The 20,623-nt window shown below is 33.3% G+C and overlaps 1 protein-coding gene and 1 pseudogene across 7 annotated transcripts in view; both read left to right on the forward strand.

Annotated features, from left to right (window-relative positions):
- LOC124450856 overlaps window positions 1-10,496 on the forward strand; it is a 36,980-nt gene extending 26,484 nt beyond the window's left edge. For 3 of the 7 annotated variants that reach the window (XM_047001518.1, XM_047001519.1, XM_047001522.1), the window contains one exon: window positions 5,840-10,496. In XM_047001518.1, the coding sequence (XP_046857474.1) occupies window positions 5,848-10,125 (4,278 nt within the window). In that variant the 5' untranslated portion in view covers window positions 5,840-5,847 and the 3' untranslated portion in view covers window positions 10,126-10,496. Of the gene's footprint in view, window positions 1-3,400; window positions 3,498-3,580; window positions 3,673-4,817; window positions 5,150-5,839 lie in introns of those variants that run through there. The other 4 variants (XM_047001520.1, XM_047001517.1, XM_047001515.1 and 1 more) reach the window with 4 other exon arrangements.
- The window catches only part of LOC124450876, an 87,547-nt pseudogene that overhangs the window by 60,539 nt on the left and 6,385 nt on the right, over window positions 1-20,623 (forward strand).

The following is a 20,623-nucleotide window of genomic DNA, read 5'->3' on the forward strand; positions in this document are numbered from 1 at the left end:
ATCATTGCGATCTGGATATAAACTTGAACAATCAGTAATGATACTTTACTTATATTCTGTTGTTTTGTTTGTTGTTTGTTCATTTCCTATCTAATTCTAAGTACATTTTCTGTATGTATCTAGTTGACATCTACGATCAATAATACGAAATGTTGCGTGCGGGTGCCAGAACTTTTATGATGCAGGAGTTATACAAACTTTACATGTCTATAGAAAACATTGGAATGCGTGAAAATTTATGTAGAGGGTGGGGGGACATGTCCAATTATGCATCACCTCCCTTCTTTGCCGACGCCACTTTTGACTAATCTCTGGGTGTCTTGAAAAAGGTTGATGATTGTATTGTACAAACCATTTATTTTGAAAGTAAGGAAATAAGCGAAATAAGCAAATGCTACACACAGGAAGAATGTATTTAAACAGAGGAAGAACGCGACCGAATCCATTTTTTGTGAAATGCTCATTCATGCAACAAAGTGAGCTTTTAAAATTATACTTTTGATCATGTTAGTTTAACAGTTTTAATGTATACTTTCATTGCAACCTTTACTGTTGTATCTACAGTGTCTTTATTGATCATAACTAAATATAATTGCGTGCAGTTGATGTTTAAAATGTATTCATGATTTACAAACTTTTAACAAAGATTTTTTATAATATGAATTGATTTATGCAAGAATATACATGTATGGAATTTTGGCTTAATCAAGGGGAAAATCCATTTACAGTTTAGAATATCGTGTCTTAATCTTTGACATTCGCATCCTTAGTCCGTGATCTGTGCCTCAAAAATATGCTTTAAAAATGAGTTTCGTTGGACACCTCAAGGAAGGTCGCAAAATTTTCAAAATAGATAGAAAGTCACTTGCTGTTTGATATTCTTTTTATTGTCACTTCTAAAAAGCTGCAGTTTTTTAGTATTTCGCGGTTGAATTTCAAAATTCCTCGCTCCTTCAATTTTGAATGTCGCCATTTTTTTGGTGCGGAACTCTTTGATCTAACTGCCGTTGTCATGGTGAGGCAAATTTATTAACGGCGCCATCTTGAAAGGTGGCAAAAAGGCGAGACTCTTAATAAAGTCCAAGTAAAATGTAAGTTTTAAATGAAGAATTCTATCGAAAATTTTGGAAGCAAACCTAAACTGTCACCTTTGCACTTATGTACCAACATAGGAGAAGCCTGTTTTAGACCTAAATCTTGTCAGTTTTAAGAACTCATGGTTAAATCGCGCAACTTCACTTTTCGAAGGATAGCAACGCATCTTTCCATAAATTTTTCCTTAAACACTAAAGCTTGGTAAGAAATTGATCATTACCACTAAAGAATTTTTTGTTAATAAGCTTTTAAAGAGGCACATCATTATGCAAAGGCCTAAGATAAATGTAAAAATTGTAGAACAAACATTTAGCAGCTTACAGCTATGTTACAGACTCCATAAAGTACATGCTTTTCTGATTAACCTGCTTTAAGTGATGCAAGAGCAAAAATAAAGTTTTAAAAGTATTGCTATCAGGCTATTAGACTCACTAAACACAAGAATTACTTTGATTCAATGTTTTGACCACACTTTCTACAAGGTCACTCCACATAGGATAAGTGAAGTCCATTCTTTACTTTGGAAGAGTAGAACTCTAAAATTTCTCTTCTTTTTAAATATAGAAGGACAACATTTTTTTTGGTTTTGTAGAACCTACACTAAGCATTAAAGTGCTTGCTCACTTACTTCTAACAGAGGATCTTGTCTCCATTACATACCAATGTCCCAAAACCATCTTTAGTTGCTGTTTCCATGCATTGATTATATAAAGAATGACTTCAAAAATAATTCAGATATTCTTTATTTTAAATCAACATTATAAACTTTTATCAAAGGACAACAGAGTAAATTAGTAAATTAGTATGTATAGATCAGAATCATAACTACATTTCTTGTTGAGAAATATATATACAGGATCACTTTTTCAATCAATGTGCCAGAACTCTTTCACTCTCATGGTATGACAAAGACAACTTTTATCTATGAAAGTCCTCGCTAATCAAATTTACAATAAAACAAGTTTCAACCCAAGCAAAAAACCCCAGCTTTCTGGCTTCTGAAATGGCTCACTGAAAAATATTCTTTCTTGAATTGTAAAACATGATCTTGAGCATAAAGCCTTAACTGAAGATTAACAATCATCACAACCTATGAAAGAGATTGTTGAAAAATACAAAAGTTTACCACTTCTGACATATTGTAAACAAATAGTAGCTAAGTTTGTTCTAAGAATCATATAATGTTGAGTTCTAGCTTGGTGTTTTGAGATTTTATGCTTCTTAACTGAGATTTTTAACTTCTTTTTGCAAAATACCTCTCAGTTGTATACAGAATGCAATAAGAATGACTTTAGCAATATTTACACTAACTCTTGATTAGCAATGGAAGTTTATGGAACTTACATTTTTGTACCAAGCCGCGCTTTGGCCTTTCTGTTTAGAACCACAAATGGATATTACTCCTCCGGATGAAAATGGGTGGCAAACGAGTGACGGGAAACTGCAAGTCTGAAATCGCATGGATGACCATTCCCCTAGCGCCGAATTCCCTACTTGACAACGTTCATTGTGGTTGAAAGACTGGCTGCAACATGGCTGTAACTCCCAACGTTGTTCATGTAACAAAGCAGGAGTGAAGTACACAGATGTATGGTCGTGTACTGCATGCACGAATGTAGATATTGATGACGACAATGATGTTGAGGAAGAGGAGTTTTTAGATGATGACATTGACGACGAATTCGAGACAGACCTTTAAAAAAAGCGCGCCTTGTCTTGCACAATACGATTATAACTTTCAAAATATTATCTTCGCAACAATTGCTAAAATCCAACCTAATGCACGAGTGAAATATGTATTTCTTTCAGACATTTTATTTATGTTGCCAGTATTATCGTGCGGAATAGCTCTTTATTAGGTCTGGCACTAGCACACAAAATATAAATAACATGAAGTTTCCCAGGGAAAATAGCGGATTCCGAAATTGTAATGAGCTACAAATTTTAAAATTTTAATGTAATATAGCAAAAAAACTGCAGCTTTTTGGAGATGACAAGAAGTAAAACTGCGTTAAGCATGTAAAAGTCGTTCTGTCTTGAATTTTTCACGACCTTCCTTGAGGTGTCCAACGGGAATGAAAGAAAATCGGCCACAGATCACGGACTACCTGTCTTTAATAGGTGATTCTCTATTCCTGAGTTAAAACTTGTGAAACTTTGTAAAATTTAGCAGTAGTCCTTTGGAATTCGACATATCACAATTTTATTATGTACTCTGCATGAGGTTCTAATTTATGTATTTTTATTTCTATAACAAATGTTTTTAGTCAGTGATGTATACTTAGTTACAGAATAATATTGTTTGTTGAAGGAGATCCTGACTCACTTTTCATCTTCGTTTGTTATTTAAATGTGTTTATGTAACAAAACTCATATGGATAAAAAGTTGATGTTTCAATAATGTATGAATTAATTATGATTACTATTTTTTAACTGATATGTATGTAGTCGCGTTGTTTATATTAAATTTCTCATCTTTCGTTAGGTATGTAACATGTAAAGAACTAAAGCAAGCATAATTTTGTCCACACGATCGTCGTATATGAAGTCTTATTTCTAAAACAAAGGTAATTTTAGGTAAGTTAACCGAGATTTTGTATTTACATTTCTAACTTAACAAATTTGATACCGAAGCATTGCGTAGTATGAAGTATGACTATAAACAAATCTATGTTTATTTCCATTCCAAATGAAAATCGTTTGAATGATTCTATAAGTGACTTTTAAAGCTATATTTAATACCACGACTGGAAAGTAGGTTTCATATTTTGTTTCAAATTATCCACTATAAAAATTGCGGCTCTTACACGAAGAAAAGGTTTGATAATAAATAATTCTGAGTCAGTGATGCGCTTGACATTCACAAATGCCACGTCATAATGTGACATTTCTTTTTAAATAAATTAAACTTAAGTAAACAGTACAATGTATAAATGTAAACTAAAGCTTATGTTCCTGGGGTCAAAATGAACACATGATAACGTATATATTTCATCATCAATCATTATTTTTTAATATAATTAAACTTAAGTAAACAATACAATGTATAAATGTAAAGGAAAGATAGGTTCCAGTGGTCAAAATGAACTCATGATAACGTACATATTTCATCATCATTCATTTTGCACGTAATTTATTCTTAGATGAAGTTTAATTTAGCATGTACACAGAGAAACTGATATCATGATACTTGTTTTGTTTTCCAACGTGTCTATCTGTTTTAGTTACTTGAATTAAATCGTGTAACAACACATAGTCGAGAAATTTCTCTGTCAGGCCAGGCCCGCCGTGAGGTGATAGGCAAGAGGGCATTTTGCCTTGAGTCTGTAGTATAATAGGGGCCGATGCCTCCCCAGTTGAACAAATGAAAATTTCGAAATTAAAGTTTATAGAAAAAGTAATGAATGATTTATGTATTATTTGTACTTTTCTTACGTTATCTCATCATGCAGAAGACACTCATCAATTGTTAAGTTATTAGAAATTCTCGTAGCATCTTCAAACGGAATCACGCTTTAAGTGGGGAGAGGGGGAGCAGTTGTAGACGTCAAGTTATACTGTATTATAACAATAATATAATTTATCCCTAGTTACTTTTTGTGGGTAGCCGCTGTGCATGCACGGCTAACCACTATGCCATACTGAAAAAGTGTCTGAGTGAGGCAGTGAGGCAGGCAGTATTTGTTCGTCGTGATATCCTCGGCTGTGTCATCGGTGATAGTCACATATGTGAACGATCACAAATAGAATTGTTTTAAGTAAAGTCAATACTTATGTTGTTCTTCAATTACCTATGCTTTAGAGCGTATAATCTGCACTTTGCTTTAGTGACTATAGTCAAAACCTTGCAGCTGAAAATATCATTCATTTATACGCTTTAGTGGTGATTACAGACGTCAAATATATCTCGTTTGGGCGAAAAATACAAGTAACTTGATACTCTGTGCAGTCCGTACTTGTATTTTGTTCTGTATTTTATTCATATGTTGCGTTGTTTATCTCTCACCCTGTGTTTTGTGTTTTGGTGAGGAAAATGTAAAGCAGATAGGATATAGTTTTCTTTATTTTCATTTCAATTAGTAATAATGACGATTTGGATTTAACAGATTGTCAAAAAAGAAGAATAATTCAAATATATGATTAAAATCAAGCTATGGTACTATGGGGAACTACTGCAGTTTAGCGAACACCTTGGACGCTGACCCAAACCCTACCCTATAATCACATGCAAAAACGAGCCCGCGGTCATAAGCGCTTCGGGTGTCCGCTAAACTGCAGCCTAGCCTAAATTTATACTCGAACAGAATCATCAGCAATATAGTCCTATCAAAATGTTAATAAGCAAATATTCATACAACACAGCAAACCAGTTTGATATGTCCTGTTAAAAGAACGACGTATCTCTGCACCACACGATAGTTAGACAAATAAGATATATTATTTACTGACTAGGAGTTACTATTGAAGGGTAGTTGTTGCCTCTCGCGCCGAGTAGGCGAAAATATTATTTTTTTTGTGTTTTTTCATTGTATCAAGTCTACTATTTTAATGCCTTGATGTAAGATCAATTACTGGGTCATGTCACTAGGCAGCGAACACAATTTTTATCGAGAGAAAGAAATGAAGCACACAAGTCTTTATAAATGACTTGTAGTACTGTTTTTACTTTATTCTTTTAACTTTTGTAAACATTTTGTAAATTTTAAATTATACCTTTTTTCACAATCTCATTCCTCATTTCTAGAGTAAAAAATGGCTTCGCCACCTAAAAAATTAAAGATTGAGGAAAATGGATTTCGTTTGAGTAAACTTTTAATCAATAAAGGAACCCAAGCCTTAAAAACAACATTGCAATTCATTATAAACCTTCAATCATCAAACTTAAAAGACAAACTTAATGATCCTTTTAACAGAAAGAAATTGGAATCATTAAAAAAGAAAAAAGTAGTGAACAAAGAGCAATGGAACCTTCTTTACCCTTCAAATGATACACCCAAAATTAGCAACTTTGATATTTCATTATTGACTGTCTTGTTGCGTAACATTTGTGGTCTAACAGCGCCACATAGTGGATGGGATAATCTTCCTTCCTCATCAGATACTTCAGTCTCAGCAAATATTGCAAGAATAAAGTTTTATCGAAACAAAGTGTACGGTCACATAACTACAACTAGTGTAGATGATAGTGAGTTTGAGTACTTGTGGCAGGAAATTTCAAAAGCATTGGTTGGTCTGGTTATTCAACAAACTGAATTAGATGAATTAAAGAAAGCTCCCCTCGCTACCGATGAGGCAAATTATATTGAAATGTTAAAAGAATGGCATAAAACAGAGGAGCAGCTACTCGATGTCACTGAAGAAATCAAAGAAGATGTGAAAGTAATAAAAAGAAATGTTGTAGAGATGAAACAAGAGATGGCAACCAAAGTTACGGACTTAAATGAGGATGTAAAGAAAACAAAAGCTGATGTGGCAGGAGTAAAAAAAATGTTACAGGAGAAAACATATTCAGATGTCGAAAAGCTTGGAAAGTGTAATTTCAACGGTCTTAAAAAAGATCTTAACAAGAAATACCTTGAAGGCACTAGACAATGGTTATTTAAAGAACTCGACACTTGGTTTAACGATAGAAGGGAAAATGCTTCTAATGTCATGATTTTGATTGCCGGTCCTGGTGTTGGTAAAAGTGTGTTTGCTGCTGAGGTGTGTCGACGATATTCTGAAAAGAAGAAACTTGCTGCTTCTCATTTCTGCAGGTATAATAGATCAGATGAGAGGAATCCTCGAATGTTGATAGAATCATTGGCTAGTAGCATGTGTGATACAATATTACATTTCAAATGTAAACTGATTGAAGAATTACAGAGAAACCATTCCTACAAATCAGTCGCCGATGTATTCCGTGTTTTATTAAATAATCCATTGCATTCATTGGAAGATCATGAGCCAATGCTTTTGGTTATTGATGCCTTAGATGAAAGCCAAGTTGCTGGCAAAAGTGAATTGTTGAAATTGATAGCAAAAGAGTTTGACCGACTGCCTAAATGGATTAAAATCTTTATCACCAGTCGTCCAGAACTTCCTATTCAAAAGGAGTTGAAAGACATGAATCCTGTGAAAATTACAACTCATCCTCGCGAAGAAAACAACGAAGAAGACCTGCACAGGTATTTGAGACATCAGTTGAATGATCGGGTGCAGGAAGATCGCTACGTTCTGTTGTCATTAGTTAAAAAATGTGAGGGATCATTTCTTTATGCGTATAACGCACAACTAAGCTTGAATAAAGAAAATATTGAGCTTACTTACGAAAACATTCAACAATTGGTCCCTAGTGGGTTAAGCGGTGTTTACACAAAGCAATTCAAAAGAGTAAAAGAATTGTTAACAAAGAAAAGTCGCAGAAATTCTGTTATCTCAGAACCTACTTTCATGCAATTTCTTGAATTGTTGGCTGCCTGTCGGGGTTTTTTACCATTAACTTTACTGCTTAGCTATTTAGGTTTTTCTGGTGACATCAAGTTTGAAATCCGCAGTAAAATCATTGAACTGTTATCTCAAATTTTGCCAGTTTACGATGATTGTTTAACCGTGTATCACAAGTCTCTCATTGATTGGTTAAAATCAGATGGTTATGAAGAGCATGAGTTTACAGTTAATCCAAAAAATGGACATAAGTTTTTATGGCATGCTTGTGAAAAAGTGTTTAAACACATCAAGTCGATGAACATTTTTGAAGATCAGATGAACACTGCGATGATTAAATATGCTTTGAAGAATGGAATCTATCAAATGTCAGAATGTGGCGAAAATGTTGACTTTAGCTGGGCAGTAGATGTCAAAGTGTTTTTTGCGAGGTTAATGTGTGTGAAAGACATTGACATGTATACCATTAGGTTTGAATTGCTTGAAATCATTAAGAAACTACAAAATTTCTTGGGAAAAGATGTACTTGAGGAACAACTATTTCATTTGTTAAGGGAGGTAACGATAATGAGATATAAGTCATTTAAGACTGATAAAAGCTTAATTTTTTTACAAAGTATTGCAAACAGAATTGATGGCAGTAACGAAAAATGCTTATTAGCTAAGGATTTGTTGAAACAAGGAAACTTTTCTTGGTTTGAGGATTTAGACTCAACATATCTAACAAACCATCATCATTTGACTGTCTCCTTGCGTGCTAACGTTACATCTCTTTGTGTGTCGTCCAATGAAGAACTTCTTGCTGTAGGATATGAAAATGGTCAAATATCTATTTTTAAACTTCCAGAATTTACAGAAAGATGCATTCTCGGCACTGCACTTGATGATTCATCGTTGGATAAGTGGTATAATGTTAACTTAGTTATGTCCCTGTATGACATCTACGACTATTCAACATTAAAGGAATCTTATTTTGTACAAGGAAACATCAGTTGTTGCTCCTTTTCACCTACCGGAAATAGACTGGTAACTAGTGATAGATCTACTGAAGTAAAGTTGTGGGACGTTAACAATGGACGTTTGTTATTATGTTTACAGTCAGATGATGTCGTTAATCGTTGCTCTTTCTTAGATTCTGGTATGTTCATTACAGCAGAATATGTAGAAAATGAGAACGACGATGATCTTGTCATAGACGAAGTGTTCACAGCGTGGAATTCATTAACTTTGCAAAGAATCGATCGACGATGCGCTGTTGAATACCAAAAACTACAATGTACCGATAAATATTCCGAGTTCGTTGTTGCAGACTTCGTCAAGACTTCGTATGTTTTTCAATTTCCAAAGGCAATCGATATTTTTTCAACTAAAAAGAAAAATCCACTACGTTTACATTCAATGATAACACACCATTATCGTGATTGTATTTTTTATCGTACAAACCAGATTGTAAAGCTTTCTGAAATCACTCAGTTCACAAAATACAACGATAAAGGAGAAATCGAGTTTTGTTTACCAAATGTTGTGTGTCCATGTGTTCGTAGGTTTCTTGATAAGGTCTATCCCATCTCGTTTAAGGAATTATACGTAGTGCCGTATTTTTCAAAGCTTAAAATTTTCAAAACTGATCATCTTTGGAGACCTTCATTTATCTTTGAGAAATTTGAAATTAAATGTTGTTGTTTTTCACCGGATGGATCTTTTTTTGCTGCTTTCGCTGTTGGTGACCACGTCAACATTCATATTTGGAGCATTGAACGTTGCACTATTATTCAAACTGTACCAATGCAACTGAAGAATGCATTAGGATGTTGGTGGTCAGTTGGTTTACTGTGGATATGGGATGGTTCTGATCATCTTACGAAGATATCCACTTCGTCTAAAAATTTTGTAGATTCTACTCAAGCAAAGCAGGTAAACATTGGATTTAAACTTAAAGAAATTTTAACATTTGGTGATGTCTTAGTTTGTATTGACAAACTAGATTTTGTTAAAGTTGTTAGAATTACCAAGGGTGAGATACAATACAACAAAAGACTTCCTGTCGATAGTTTTCAAATTAAAGCAGCAGCTGTATCACCTGATAATTCTGTTATTTTAACTGTAAACTTTACAGAATACACATTATGGAAATGGAGAAATAACAAAAATAAACTTTACTTGAAAACTTGGTATACTGCAGAAATACCCAAGACAGCTGTCATTAAAGAATTTGTTCAAGAACAGATAACTGTAAATGATCTAGAGTTCAACTGTTGTATATGTGATAGTAAACAAGCAGTCGTTACAGTTAAGATTTTGGATCGATTTCTGAGCTTTTTTATAATTAATATGAATGAAAACGATGATGTGAATGTGACTTTGTGTAAAGTCAAGGATCTTTTATATGGTGAAGACGTAATTGTACATAAATCGTATTGCATTGGTAAATCGTTTAGTGACGAATTGGCTGCTGTAGATTTGAAGAGTGGTGAAATATGTGCTGAATTTTACGGATTAAATTCTGAATTTAATATATCTATGCATTCCAACACAGATACTTTAGCTGTTGTAACAAATGTTGGATGCGGAATCAAATTTTTTAAACTCAATGTTCCTGAATGAATCCACTAACTCAACCTTTTTTTAGTTATATTAACCTATTGTATTTACTAACATTACATATCACTTAAAACGAACATAAAAAGTTCTTTATATCACAAAAGGACAGTTATTTATGGTATCAAGAACGAACTCAAAAATATAAGAAAAAATTGTCTATATCCTTTGTTTTAACCGTAGAAAAACTGTCAGTTTGTAATTATGTAAAAATATCACGGACGGAGAAAGAGATTATTTTTTTTGTAATGTCAAGTAAGGATCTTTTTTATCCTATGATTCCCGTCAACTTTCAAATTTATATTTGGAGAATTCAACACTGTAACATTGTCAAAGTTGTGATGAAATTGAGAATATCACACGAAGATGTTGATTGTAGTAAGGATGGTCGCTTGTTTTACATGTGAAAATTACCAAAAGTGAGAAACCTTTGATCGCTGAACAAACTTTATGTTGATGGTTTACTTTTTAATACAAATGTATGGTCAGATAATTTGGTTATTTTTATTATATATTAAACGTTCACTACATAGAAATGAAAGAATGTCGACAACTCATTCATTGTGAGTCATTTGACAATATGGTGTTGTAGATGAAGATTATTTTGTTTGAATTAAAGAGTGACTTTCTTTGAACATTCTTTCAAAAACTGTCAATAAAATTTACCTTACGTATGTTAATATCGTGGAAACAACTTTTGTATGATGTTAAAAATTCATATATTTAAAACACGATCATGATGTCATGTCATGTCATTGGGTTTTATGGTCATTAGTTGAAAAATGTGAGAGATCATTTTTGTACGTTTATTATGTACATATGACCTTAAAGAAAGAACTTATTATATACTGTCAACAATTCCCGTATGTAAAAACATCATGATGTCATGTCAATAGCTATGATGAAAATAAATAAATAAAACTTTTACGATTTTCACATAAATTCATTTGAACTAAGGAATTGAATTTTTTTTGAGTAAAATTTTTTGATCAAAATATTGAAGAATGAAAAACTTTACTTTCTGTTTTCAATTTTTAAAATAAAATTTATCATTATAATGTTGATGGTAATACAACGTACAATATATAGCTACAGTTTTAACTTGTAACAATTGTACACAACAATAAACGTTTTACTGATAATTTTGGAGATCCAGTTGCTTTAAACACTTTAATGTAACCGATTTTTCATGTTCTAAGTTTGGGTCATCTTATAAAAAACAGGTACGCATAGCGTACATTTTGTTGTCTTTAGATGACTAAAGTAAACATTGGAGTTCTTCAAAATAAACATGTTTTAACATTTCGTGATGCATCTTCAGTATTGGTGACAATATTTTGTATATGATACAACATATATGGTAGTAATGTGAAACAGTGATAGTTAATTTAAATATAAGTAGAATATATGCAGTAAAATATTGACATGAATTAATGATAAATGTGTTTACAAGTTCTTTTCTAATTTAAAATTTTAAAATCTTAAGTTTTTATGTTTTTCTTACTTTACAAAATGGGAGAGAGCAGTATAACTAAGGACAGAGCAATAACATTAGGACAACCTCAGTAGATAAGATGCAGCTTTGTCACACTTTTGTCACAGAGCTCTTACCCGTGGCAGTTAGTATCCAGGCTTCGAAAGTGAACTAGTGCGCGCGCATGTCAACCGGAAATAAGGGTTAATAAACAAGGCATGGCATTGGATGGCGTGAAAATCTAAAATACGACAAAGCTGGAAGTTGCATGCTACTGACAAAGTAACATTAGATCCGACTTATTTTTTATTGGTTAATATACCGGATCTATGTCATTGTGTATTCATTCTTCAAACTATATAGTCGAACTGTCATTTTGGAAATGTTATTCGTATTGACCGTTGCTGTGTATCTTTTGGACATTTGTTCGCGGTGGTGGAAAAGAAAAAGGCATTATGGCACACTTGTTTGATCAGATGTATGCAGACATTTTTGAATTTGAAGAAGTTAGTCACAGTGATCTTATCAATTTGATTTTGGTCGAGTTTCTTCCGAACTTGAGGCAACTAAAGGAAGTCCGTGGAGTAATTCAGGCACCTTAATGACAGAAGAAGAAAAATGGTTTTGTTTTGCACAATGTACACTCGATGATTTCAACAGAGAACATGTATTAATTGAAGATATGATCTTCGTACTTTGCTGGACAATTTAAGCAATCGTCTCAGGTCCTGAAAAATCAGGTGACTCAACGGGATTCGAACCCATGACCTCTGCGGTGCCGGTGCAGTGCTCTGACCAACTTAGCTATGAAGTCACACAGTGGTGAGCAGGTCAATATTGTTGGGCTCATGTTTTCTCGTGAAAGGAATGTCGTATAAATACTTTATGCAGTGCGGTGTTTGAAATTAAATGAAGATATGATCTTCGCACTTTGCTGGACAATATAAGCAATAGTCTCAGATCCTAAAAAAATCAAGTGACTGAACGGGATTCGAACCCATGACCTCTGCGGTGCCGGTGCAGTGCTCTGACCAACTGAGCTATGAAGTCACACAGTGGTGAGAAGGTCAATATTGTTGGGCTGATGTTTTCTCGTGAAAGGAATGTCGTATAAATGTTTGGCATTTAGAGAACATGTATGGCATTCAATTTACGAGGCTTTCAAGTTTATGAAGTTTGGTGAACCCACAACTTCTCACAAAACTTACTATGAAAAACTTTTGAAAGCAAGATGGATCGAACTGCTGACCATTTACACACGGACAACGAGAGCGTCATTTTTTAACATTTGATTATGCTAACTGCTGCTGTAAACTAAAATATAAAACAACTGTATGACATTATTTAAATCATTTCGATAAATTTTTTTCAGTTGTTGACTTCAATTTTGTTTAACATTGCCAAGGTTTGCCCCCCGTCAGTGAGGAACTATTGTAACGGCAGTGTAGCAAAACTGCTATCTCAAAAATCTATAAAGTCCGTGCTGTAGAAGGGGATAGTGCTCATTTCTTCGGGTGTTCAAGGTAAGGCACTTAGTGAAAAAAAGTCATGGGTATTTGTGTGAGTAAAGCCCACAATAAAACTTTGAAAAGGGATGAAAATCATAATGGACAGAAAATGTTTCGTTTTGGCATAAGTTTTGGACGCAATGATCTTAATCTTGAAGGACATTTACAAGCAGGATACACGAGCAAAACAGTGAACAATTATGGACCTGCCACAGTTAAACCCACAGCAGATAATGACGTAGAAGAAACATTGTCTGCAATTGAAAACAACGACCCTCGTCATTCATGAATAGTTAAAAGAAATCAACACCTAGGCGTAAAATTATTATCACGAGAGCATTGCCATGAGTGACATTGAAAAATACTTAGCCAGTTTGTATTTTTATCCCAAACGTTCAGGAAGCTACGGGGGTGTTGAACGTTTTTACGATGTAAAGGCAGAAGGAATATATGAAAGAATTAAAGAATGGCTCATGCAACAAGACGCATACTCTTTGCATAAACCTATTCCAAGAAAGTTTGAAAAAAATCGTGTCGTAGTGAGTGGTATTGGCGATCAGTGGCAATTGGATCTTGCAGACATGCAATCTTTGCAAAAGTATAACGATGGTTATCGCTATCATCTTATCTGTATCGATGTTTTTTCCAAATATGCGTGTACCGTTCCATTGAAAAACAAGACAGGGTCATCGTTGGTGGAAGCTTTTAAAAAGATTTTGTCATCAGGACGTAAACCGACCCACATTCAAACAGATCAAGGCTCGGAGTTTTTCAATCGAGTTTTATGGCATCATATATAATGTTTTATGTTTTTTTTGACATCATGACATCATCGGAGTTTTTCCATCATGATGTCATTTCATCGTTCATTGAATTTCTAAAAGAAAAAAATGTCGCTAAGTAATTGCACGAAGCATAAAAACTTATGCGATCAACAAAAAAGCAAGAGACACCAAGTAACCGGAGTCAGATTGGAAAAGAAAAATTTTAAACTACGACGCTATTTGAAACTGAATCAAAGGTTTTACCAAAATCAAAGGAGACCACTCGAACAAAATCTGCATGCTCGTTCAATCTTTTTAACCAAAGATACCAACATCTGTAACCCTTGCAGCTTAACTAACATATATTACTGAAAGTACTTAACAAAAAACAGAAAATGCCAAATGAGAAATTAATTTAACCTAGTGCAGAGAAGCCTATACCTCATTAAAGGAGCCTTTGTTAAAAGATATTATATCTTTTCTTACATGAAGTACGCCAACTCAATGTTTCCTGTTTCTAGTTTGTTATTTTCATTTTTATTTGAGGGAGAAAGTTTTCCTTCTTGTTTCAATGTAATAAACCATATTTAATCATTTTGTACCTTGCTTGACATTTTCTCTTATGCCAAAGAAGACAAGTACGTCCAAAGTTTGAACGCTTCTACCAAGGTATTTATATAAACAACTAATATTTGAAATACCATCGATTAATTTTCTATAAAAGCGATTGTGTTAAGTAGCGTAGTCAGTTCTCAAGTTTAGTCACGCTATGAAAATTTCGGAACTTTATGATCATTTATTTCTTTGGAAACCTTTTGTTTTCATTGAGAGTCTTTCACTGATCATCAAAAAGTTTAATAAAATCAATTGTGTTTTTTTTAATGTACACCGTGAATGTTTAACGACATCAAAACTCAATGTTCTAAAGCTATTCATCCGACATCACTATTTACTTAATAAAACCTTAAGCAGAGAATATTGTTATAGTTCATAGCTTGACAAAATAATGCGAACGTGACATCATCGACATTCATTCATTGTCATTGATAACTCGTAGCAAAATTCTTTCATTTTCCTTATTTTGGTCGTACAGTTTGTGTAAATTTTTTGTGAACTCTTCGAGAGTGTAGTTTTTAATTAATTCTTTGCATAGCCATAGTTTATCGCTAGTTTTGAAAGTATAACTGAGTTGATATTACTTTAATTACCTTGTTGAATTTTTGTTTTAAATTTTTCATGTGAGATTCCAAATTTTGCTAAAAAGCAATTGTTTTGTGCATATGAACACCTTCACTGCCCCATTCATATAAATACAAAAACAAATAGTTCACCTTAGATAATAAACTCAAAAGAACATATAAAGTTTGAACGGACTATTAAACAGACAGTTGTAACATTTTGAAAGATCCAAAACATTCTTTGATAATTTTCTTTCCTCCACATATGTATAGTCTTGTAGTAACAATGGAAGTATTAAATGGCCGTAGGATATTTAGCTGTATTTAAGAAGTTGATATTGTCATATTTTTGTAATGTACCAGAATCAAGAAATATAAAATTTCATGATGCCTATTTTGTACTATTTTCTGATCAAAATAGTGCAAGCTGATTGATGAAGGGTAAGTATACTTGCTAGTAAAATATTTTTTTATATAAAATTCTTTGTAGCATAACATTTCTTTTCCTGTTAATACAATACAAATAGTAGAGTAATTTGATATTGATATGGTTTCAAATTCCATTCCATTGATGTAGACATAGTTTTAAACTTATGTCATAAGTGATAAATCACTGGAAAATTCTAAAAGACATGAATACAAACACAAATCTGTATTTTACTGTACATATTATCAATGCATTATTTGATAATGAAGTGCATTTGAAAACCTTTTTTTGTCTGCATTCTCAGATATTCAAACTCTAAATATATAGTTTGTTTATCTGTTCTAATTTGTCATGTCAAATTTAAAATTTTAAAGATGGCATTCATATCAGTAGCCACTGGTCTGTACTAATATATAATAGTTTGGTTGTAATAAAGTGAATGATTTAAACCTGGGAGTATTGTTACATGTTTGTAGATGTAGATTGTTCAGATTTGTGCAGTCATGAGAAGGATTGTTGTTGTTGATGTTAATTGATGTTTTGTAATTCTTAGTGGTAGTCATCTCCAGAATAAAGTGAGGAGTAAAAGTCAGGTTTTCCATATTTGTTGTCAGGTTCATACGTCATCATATATTGTGTGTACAGGAAATTTGTCTGTGTGTGAATGTCAATTGTGTATTGTCATCATGGATTAGTCCAAAGTAATGTTTTTAGTTGCTCATTTTTTTCATGTTATTGCTGCCACCCTGGGGCGTGCACATAATCATGACATAACTGGACCCAGTCCTTCCGGCCCATCTATATAGAGGTGAAATCTTGATTTGTTTCTGTCTGTCGGTTTCATTTTTTGCCGGGGGGGGGATTTTACGGAATGAGGGGGAGCTTACAATCACAACAAAGTAGAACCTTTCAAAACATTTGAGATATTTTGTACTTATTTCTACTTTTATTTAAGGTTTCAGAAATTGGCGATAAACTGTCGACATGATTACGATTCTTTACAAAGTTCTTTCAAACATGGTAATCCTCCTCCACGTTATCATTATGAAAACAGAACATTTCATAACGTCAGGTGATTGTTATCTTTTTGTGTTTATTTTAATCTTTAAAAAACATTGAGTGAATGTATTTTCTCTTTTCTTTTATTTTGAGTGGATTTTGAATAAATTTCGACTTAGAAATAGCATTTTACATTCTGCTCTTAATGTGAATTGAGATTTCATAATTTGGCGTAATTTCTTTCATTGTTGGACACTGTGGGGTGGGGTTAGGATAAATAGGGTTTTAATAATACTTAAGGTGAGGGATTTGTTAGGGTGAAGAACAGTGTGCGAATTAGTTCAGAAAAAACGATGTTCAATTTTTTTGACAAAAGTCTTTCTTTAGAGGCATAAGCAAATCGATATTACGTTAATTATTATATAGCGCTAATTACTAAATTAATATTTTTAAACTTGAACAAATTCATATGATTTACGACAGTGTTTTTCGTTAAAACTGCTGATTTTTGCACATTGTTTGTAAAAAGTGATGTGCAATTGTTTTCATTTTAGCTAAAACGATGTGCAAATTGCACATTGCACACCGTTAATTCGCACACTGGTGAGGAAGAAGAAGAGTCATGATGACGGTGTGTAACGCTTTCTCACCTATCTAAACCCTGTGCAATCCTTTCTCACCTATGTATTTAAACCCTACAGTACCGACCTCGAGTAACATGACTTGACTCGCGAGTATCGAATGGCGCGCGACTCTCGAGTGTGAGAAGTTTGCAAATGAATAAGTGACTCGCTGTTTGCGAGTGAATCGAAATAACTCCCAAAAATTTTTTTCTCCAGTATTTGAAATTGACAAACATAATCTTAAGTGTAGTGACAAGTAAAATCACACCATCTCATTCATTTTTGTCGACGTGAAGTCAATGAAATTGTTTCAAAAACCAATCTCATATTTGAAATATTTCTACTATCAAGTGAATCGCAAAAGTTCTAGCCATTTACTATACACGTGGTCTTATATCGTTCTTGCTATTAAATGTCTATGGCCTTTATATCAATAGCGACTACATCAAAAACTCCAGGTCAACGAAGTTCTTTCAGAACCGAATTCAAAAGATTATACGTACACTCATCGCATAGCTACATTTCTTAAATATTTGGCTTTAAAGAATATTCATTTTTTTAATGCATTCTTTCCTAAGATTATATATGTCCATAATCTAAGACAGTTAGAAGAAAATGTTTGAGCGCTATTTCCATTTATTCATTGATTGCGTGCCATTTACTTTACATTTCTCTATGGTCTCTACCGCTTTACGAATAATGTTTGTGCCATGAAAAATGTGAAGTTATTAAAATGCTTTTGTAAAAAAATTCAAAAGATTTTAAGGTCATTAGGTCCCGAGATATTGCTTCAAATGAATAGTCGTTTTGCTCCAATGTTTCATAAAAAGATATAAAACCGTTGCCTTCAAAATGTTGAACGAATTTTACTTGTCACTACACTTAAGATTATGTTTGTCAATCTCAAATACTGGATCTTTATGATCATTTATTTCTTTGAAAACCTTTTGTTTTCATTGAGAGTCTTTCACTGATCATCAGAAATTTGAAAAAATCAATTGTGTTTTTTTAATGTACACCGTGAATGTTTAACGACATCAAAACTCAATGTTCTAAAGATATTCATCCGACATCATTATTTACTTAATAAAAACTTAAACTATGTTTGCATTAGCCTGTACAAACGTGCGTATCTGAGCTACATCAATTATTTCAATCAAAGATAATTTGCAAATGAATCATGAATACATGTTAGAGAAAAATTTTAAAATTTTTTCATGAAGCTGTCTGTTTCGCATTACTATTATTTACAAAAGAACTAAAAGATGTTTTTTGTGTTTGTACTGGCTTATGCAAACCTTGACACTTTTGTGAGAACTCTCTAGCTGGTGCAAACCGTCAACTGTCGGTATAAAGCTTGCACTGACATTGTCTCCAGTTCTACCAAATGTCTCTTCCTTTTGCTTAACCCTGTACAACAATTAAGCATCTTTTATTTCCAAATCCCATCCTATATTCAGTCTTCACAATCTTCTAGCTCTTATTTTCTTCGTGGGTGTGCAAGAGGTGAGGTGTGACCTTTCCCTTACTAATTATCAATATACCAACAATTAAATTTTGATTTTATCTTCCTGTCATCCATTTATATCCGTTCATATTAGCCATTAATGTCCATTTGTGTCCTTTATTGCAGACACACAGATGGTCGTTGATATAGATTTAAATTACGACTGTGAATTGGCATTGTCGAATATCTTTCAAAGATTGATCAATGATTGTCTAAAGTTGCCCAAGGACGTCAAGCTATTGAATTAGGAGCGACACCAGTAAGTTGATGAATATGTTTCATAATGTTTACTTCTCTACATTCTCTTGTTCATATCTATGCCACTCGAAAAGGACTGGAACATAGTTTATTATTATGAAAACGACTGGAGCATAGTCTATCAACATGAAAAGGACTAGAACATGTCTCTAATATTTAGTGCTGATAATGTTGATTATAATACATCTTTTTATAACGTTTTTATATGAATAGTATCAATGTCGTCTTATTTTTATATGATTTTTCCAGGTTCAAGAACGCAGTATTCGTAGCAAAAGTCTAGAATGTCTCGTTTCTATTCTTAATGTATGGTAGAATGGAGCAGAGATCTTTACTTTAAACCTGATTCTCAGGTGGACGATATTTTGGTAAGTTTTAACATCTTTATGAAACTGAATCAATAAGTTATCGCTTTATGATCCATTGTACCCCTTATTTGATATCGGCTACACTGACGATTTTTGTCTCCATCAAGATTCCATCTTTCTATACTCTGTATCCCCTATTTATCGAAGCTACTACATTATTTTCTTATACACACGTTAATGTTCTTAATCGTAACTAGTTGTTCGACAATTGTAGTGAACCTCTCAGGATCTAAGTTATCCCTTAGTTATCTTTTTTACCCTTGCTGGTCTCGCGGTGGATCAAGGCTATATCTTAATGTTTATAGTTACTCATTGTTGACCCATGATACCCTCAATGTTCTAGTCTATCTCTCAATAATCTATACTATCTTCCCGATGATCTAGGCTGTCTGTTAATGATCTATGCTAACCTCTTAATGATCCACGTGATCCCTTATTGATCTCCAAATCATCATAGTTATTCCTCAATACTTCTGTTTAATCTCTTCCATATAAATTTCCTGACAGATCTGGTTCATGGTGCACCAGCAATTTCTCGAAAAGGAAGCACCGAGGAGAATGAAAACGGGAGGAAATCTGGTGATTTACAATATCAAAAAACGGGGGGTAGTCAGACGTCTCTTAATAGTACAAAAGCCATTGATAATGCTGAAGAATTTGAGAGTCTTAAACTGAAGAAGGAGACGAAATAAAAGGGAATTAAATTGTAAGTTTGGTCAACAATTTTGCTTATCTTCTGTACTTTTATTCAATTTTACGATTTGCTTTAGGATTTAACAAGAATCCATCAAAAGGTATAAAATTCCTTCAATCTGAAGGTCTCCTTGGTGAGGCACCAACGGAAGTCGCTCAGTTTGTACACACTGATGATACACTAGACAAGGTGATGATCATTTTACTCCATTTATATCCCTTGCAATCGTGTAGTTTATGATACACTTGACAAAATGATGATCATTTTAGACCATCTATATCCCTTGCAATCCTTATGTTTCATTTCACATGATGTTGTCTTCTTTCACTAAAGTTTTCATTTTGTCACATTTGCACGCTATCTTTAAGGAATTTGTAGAAACATTAAATGTTGCTTTGGATTTTGACCCAGTATTGCGTTTTATGGTTTTAGACTATGATTGGTGAGCTGATTGGTGATCCAGGACAGTAAGTATGTTTTTTCACATCTCCCTCGCGTGACAATCACGTGAAAATCACGTTAAGACGTTTGATTCTCATCTTAAGTGTTTATTTCAACATAAATTGAGTCAAGAATAGTTGATTATGTTAATTAGCCATGAAGTCCATGGATGGTTTGCTCATGATACATGAAATAGTAAATCAGAAAATTTAATCGTAAAATGAAGAATGTTTAAAATATATTTAAGGTTGCATTAAACTCCA

Source organism: Xenia sp. Carnegie-2017, unplaced genomic scaffold (genome assembly GCF_021976095.1).
Source record: "Xenia sp. Carnegie-2017 unplaced genomic scaffold, XeniaSp_v1 HiC_scaffold_24, whole genome shotgun sequence".
NCBI lineage: Eukaryota > Metazoa > Cnidaria > Anthozoa > Malacalcyonacea > Xeniidae > Xenia > Xenia sp. Carnegie-2017.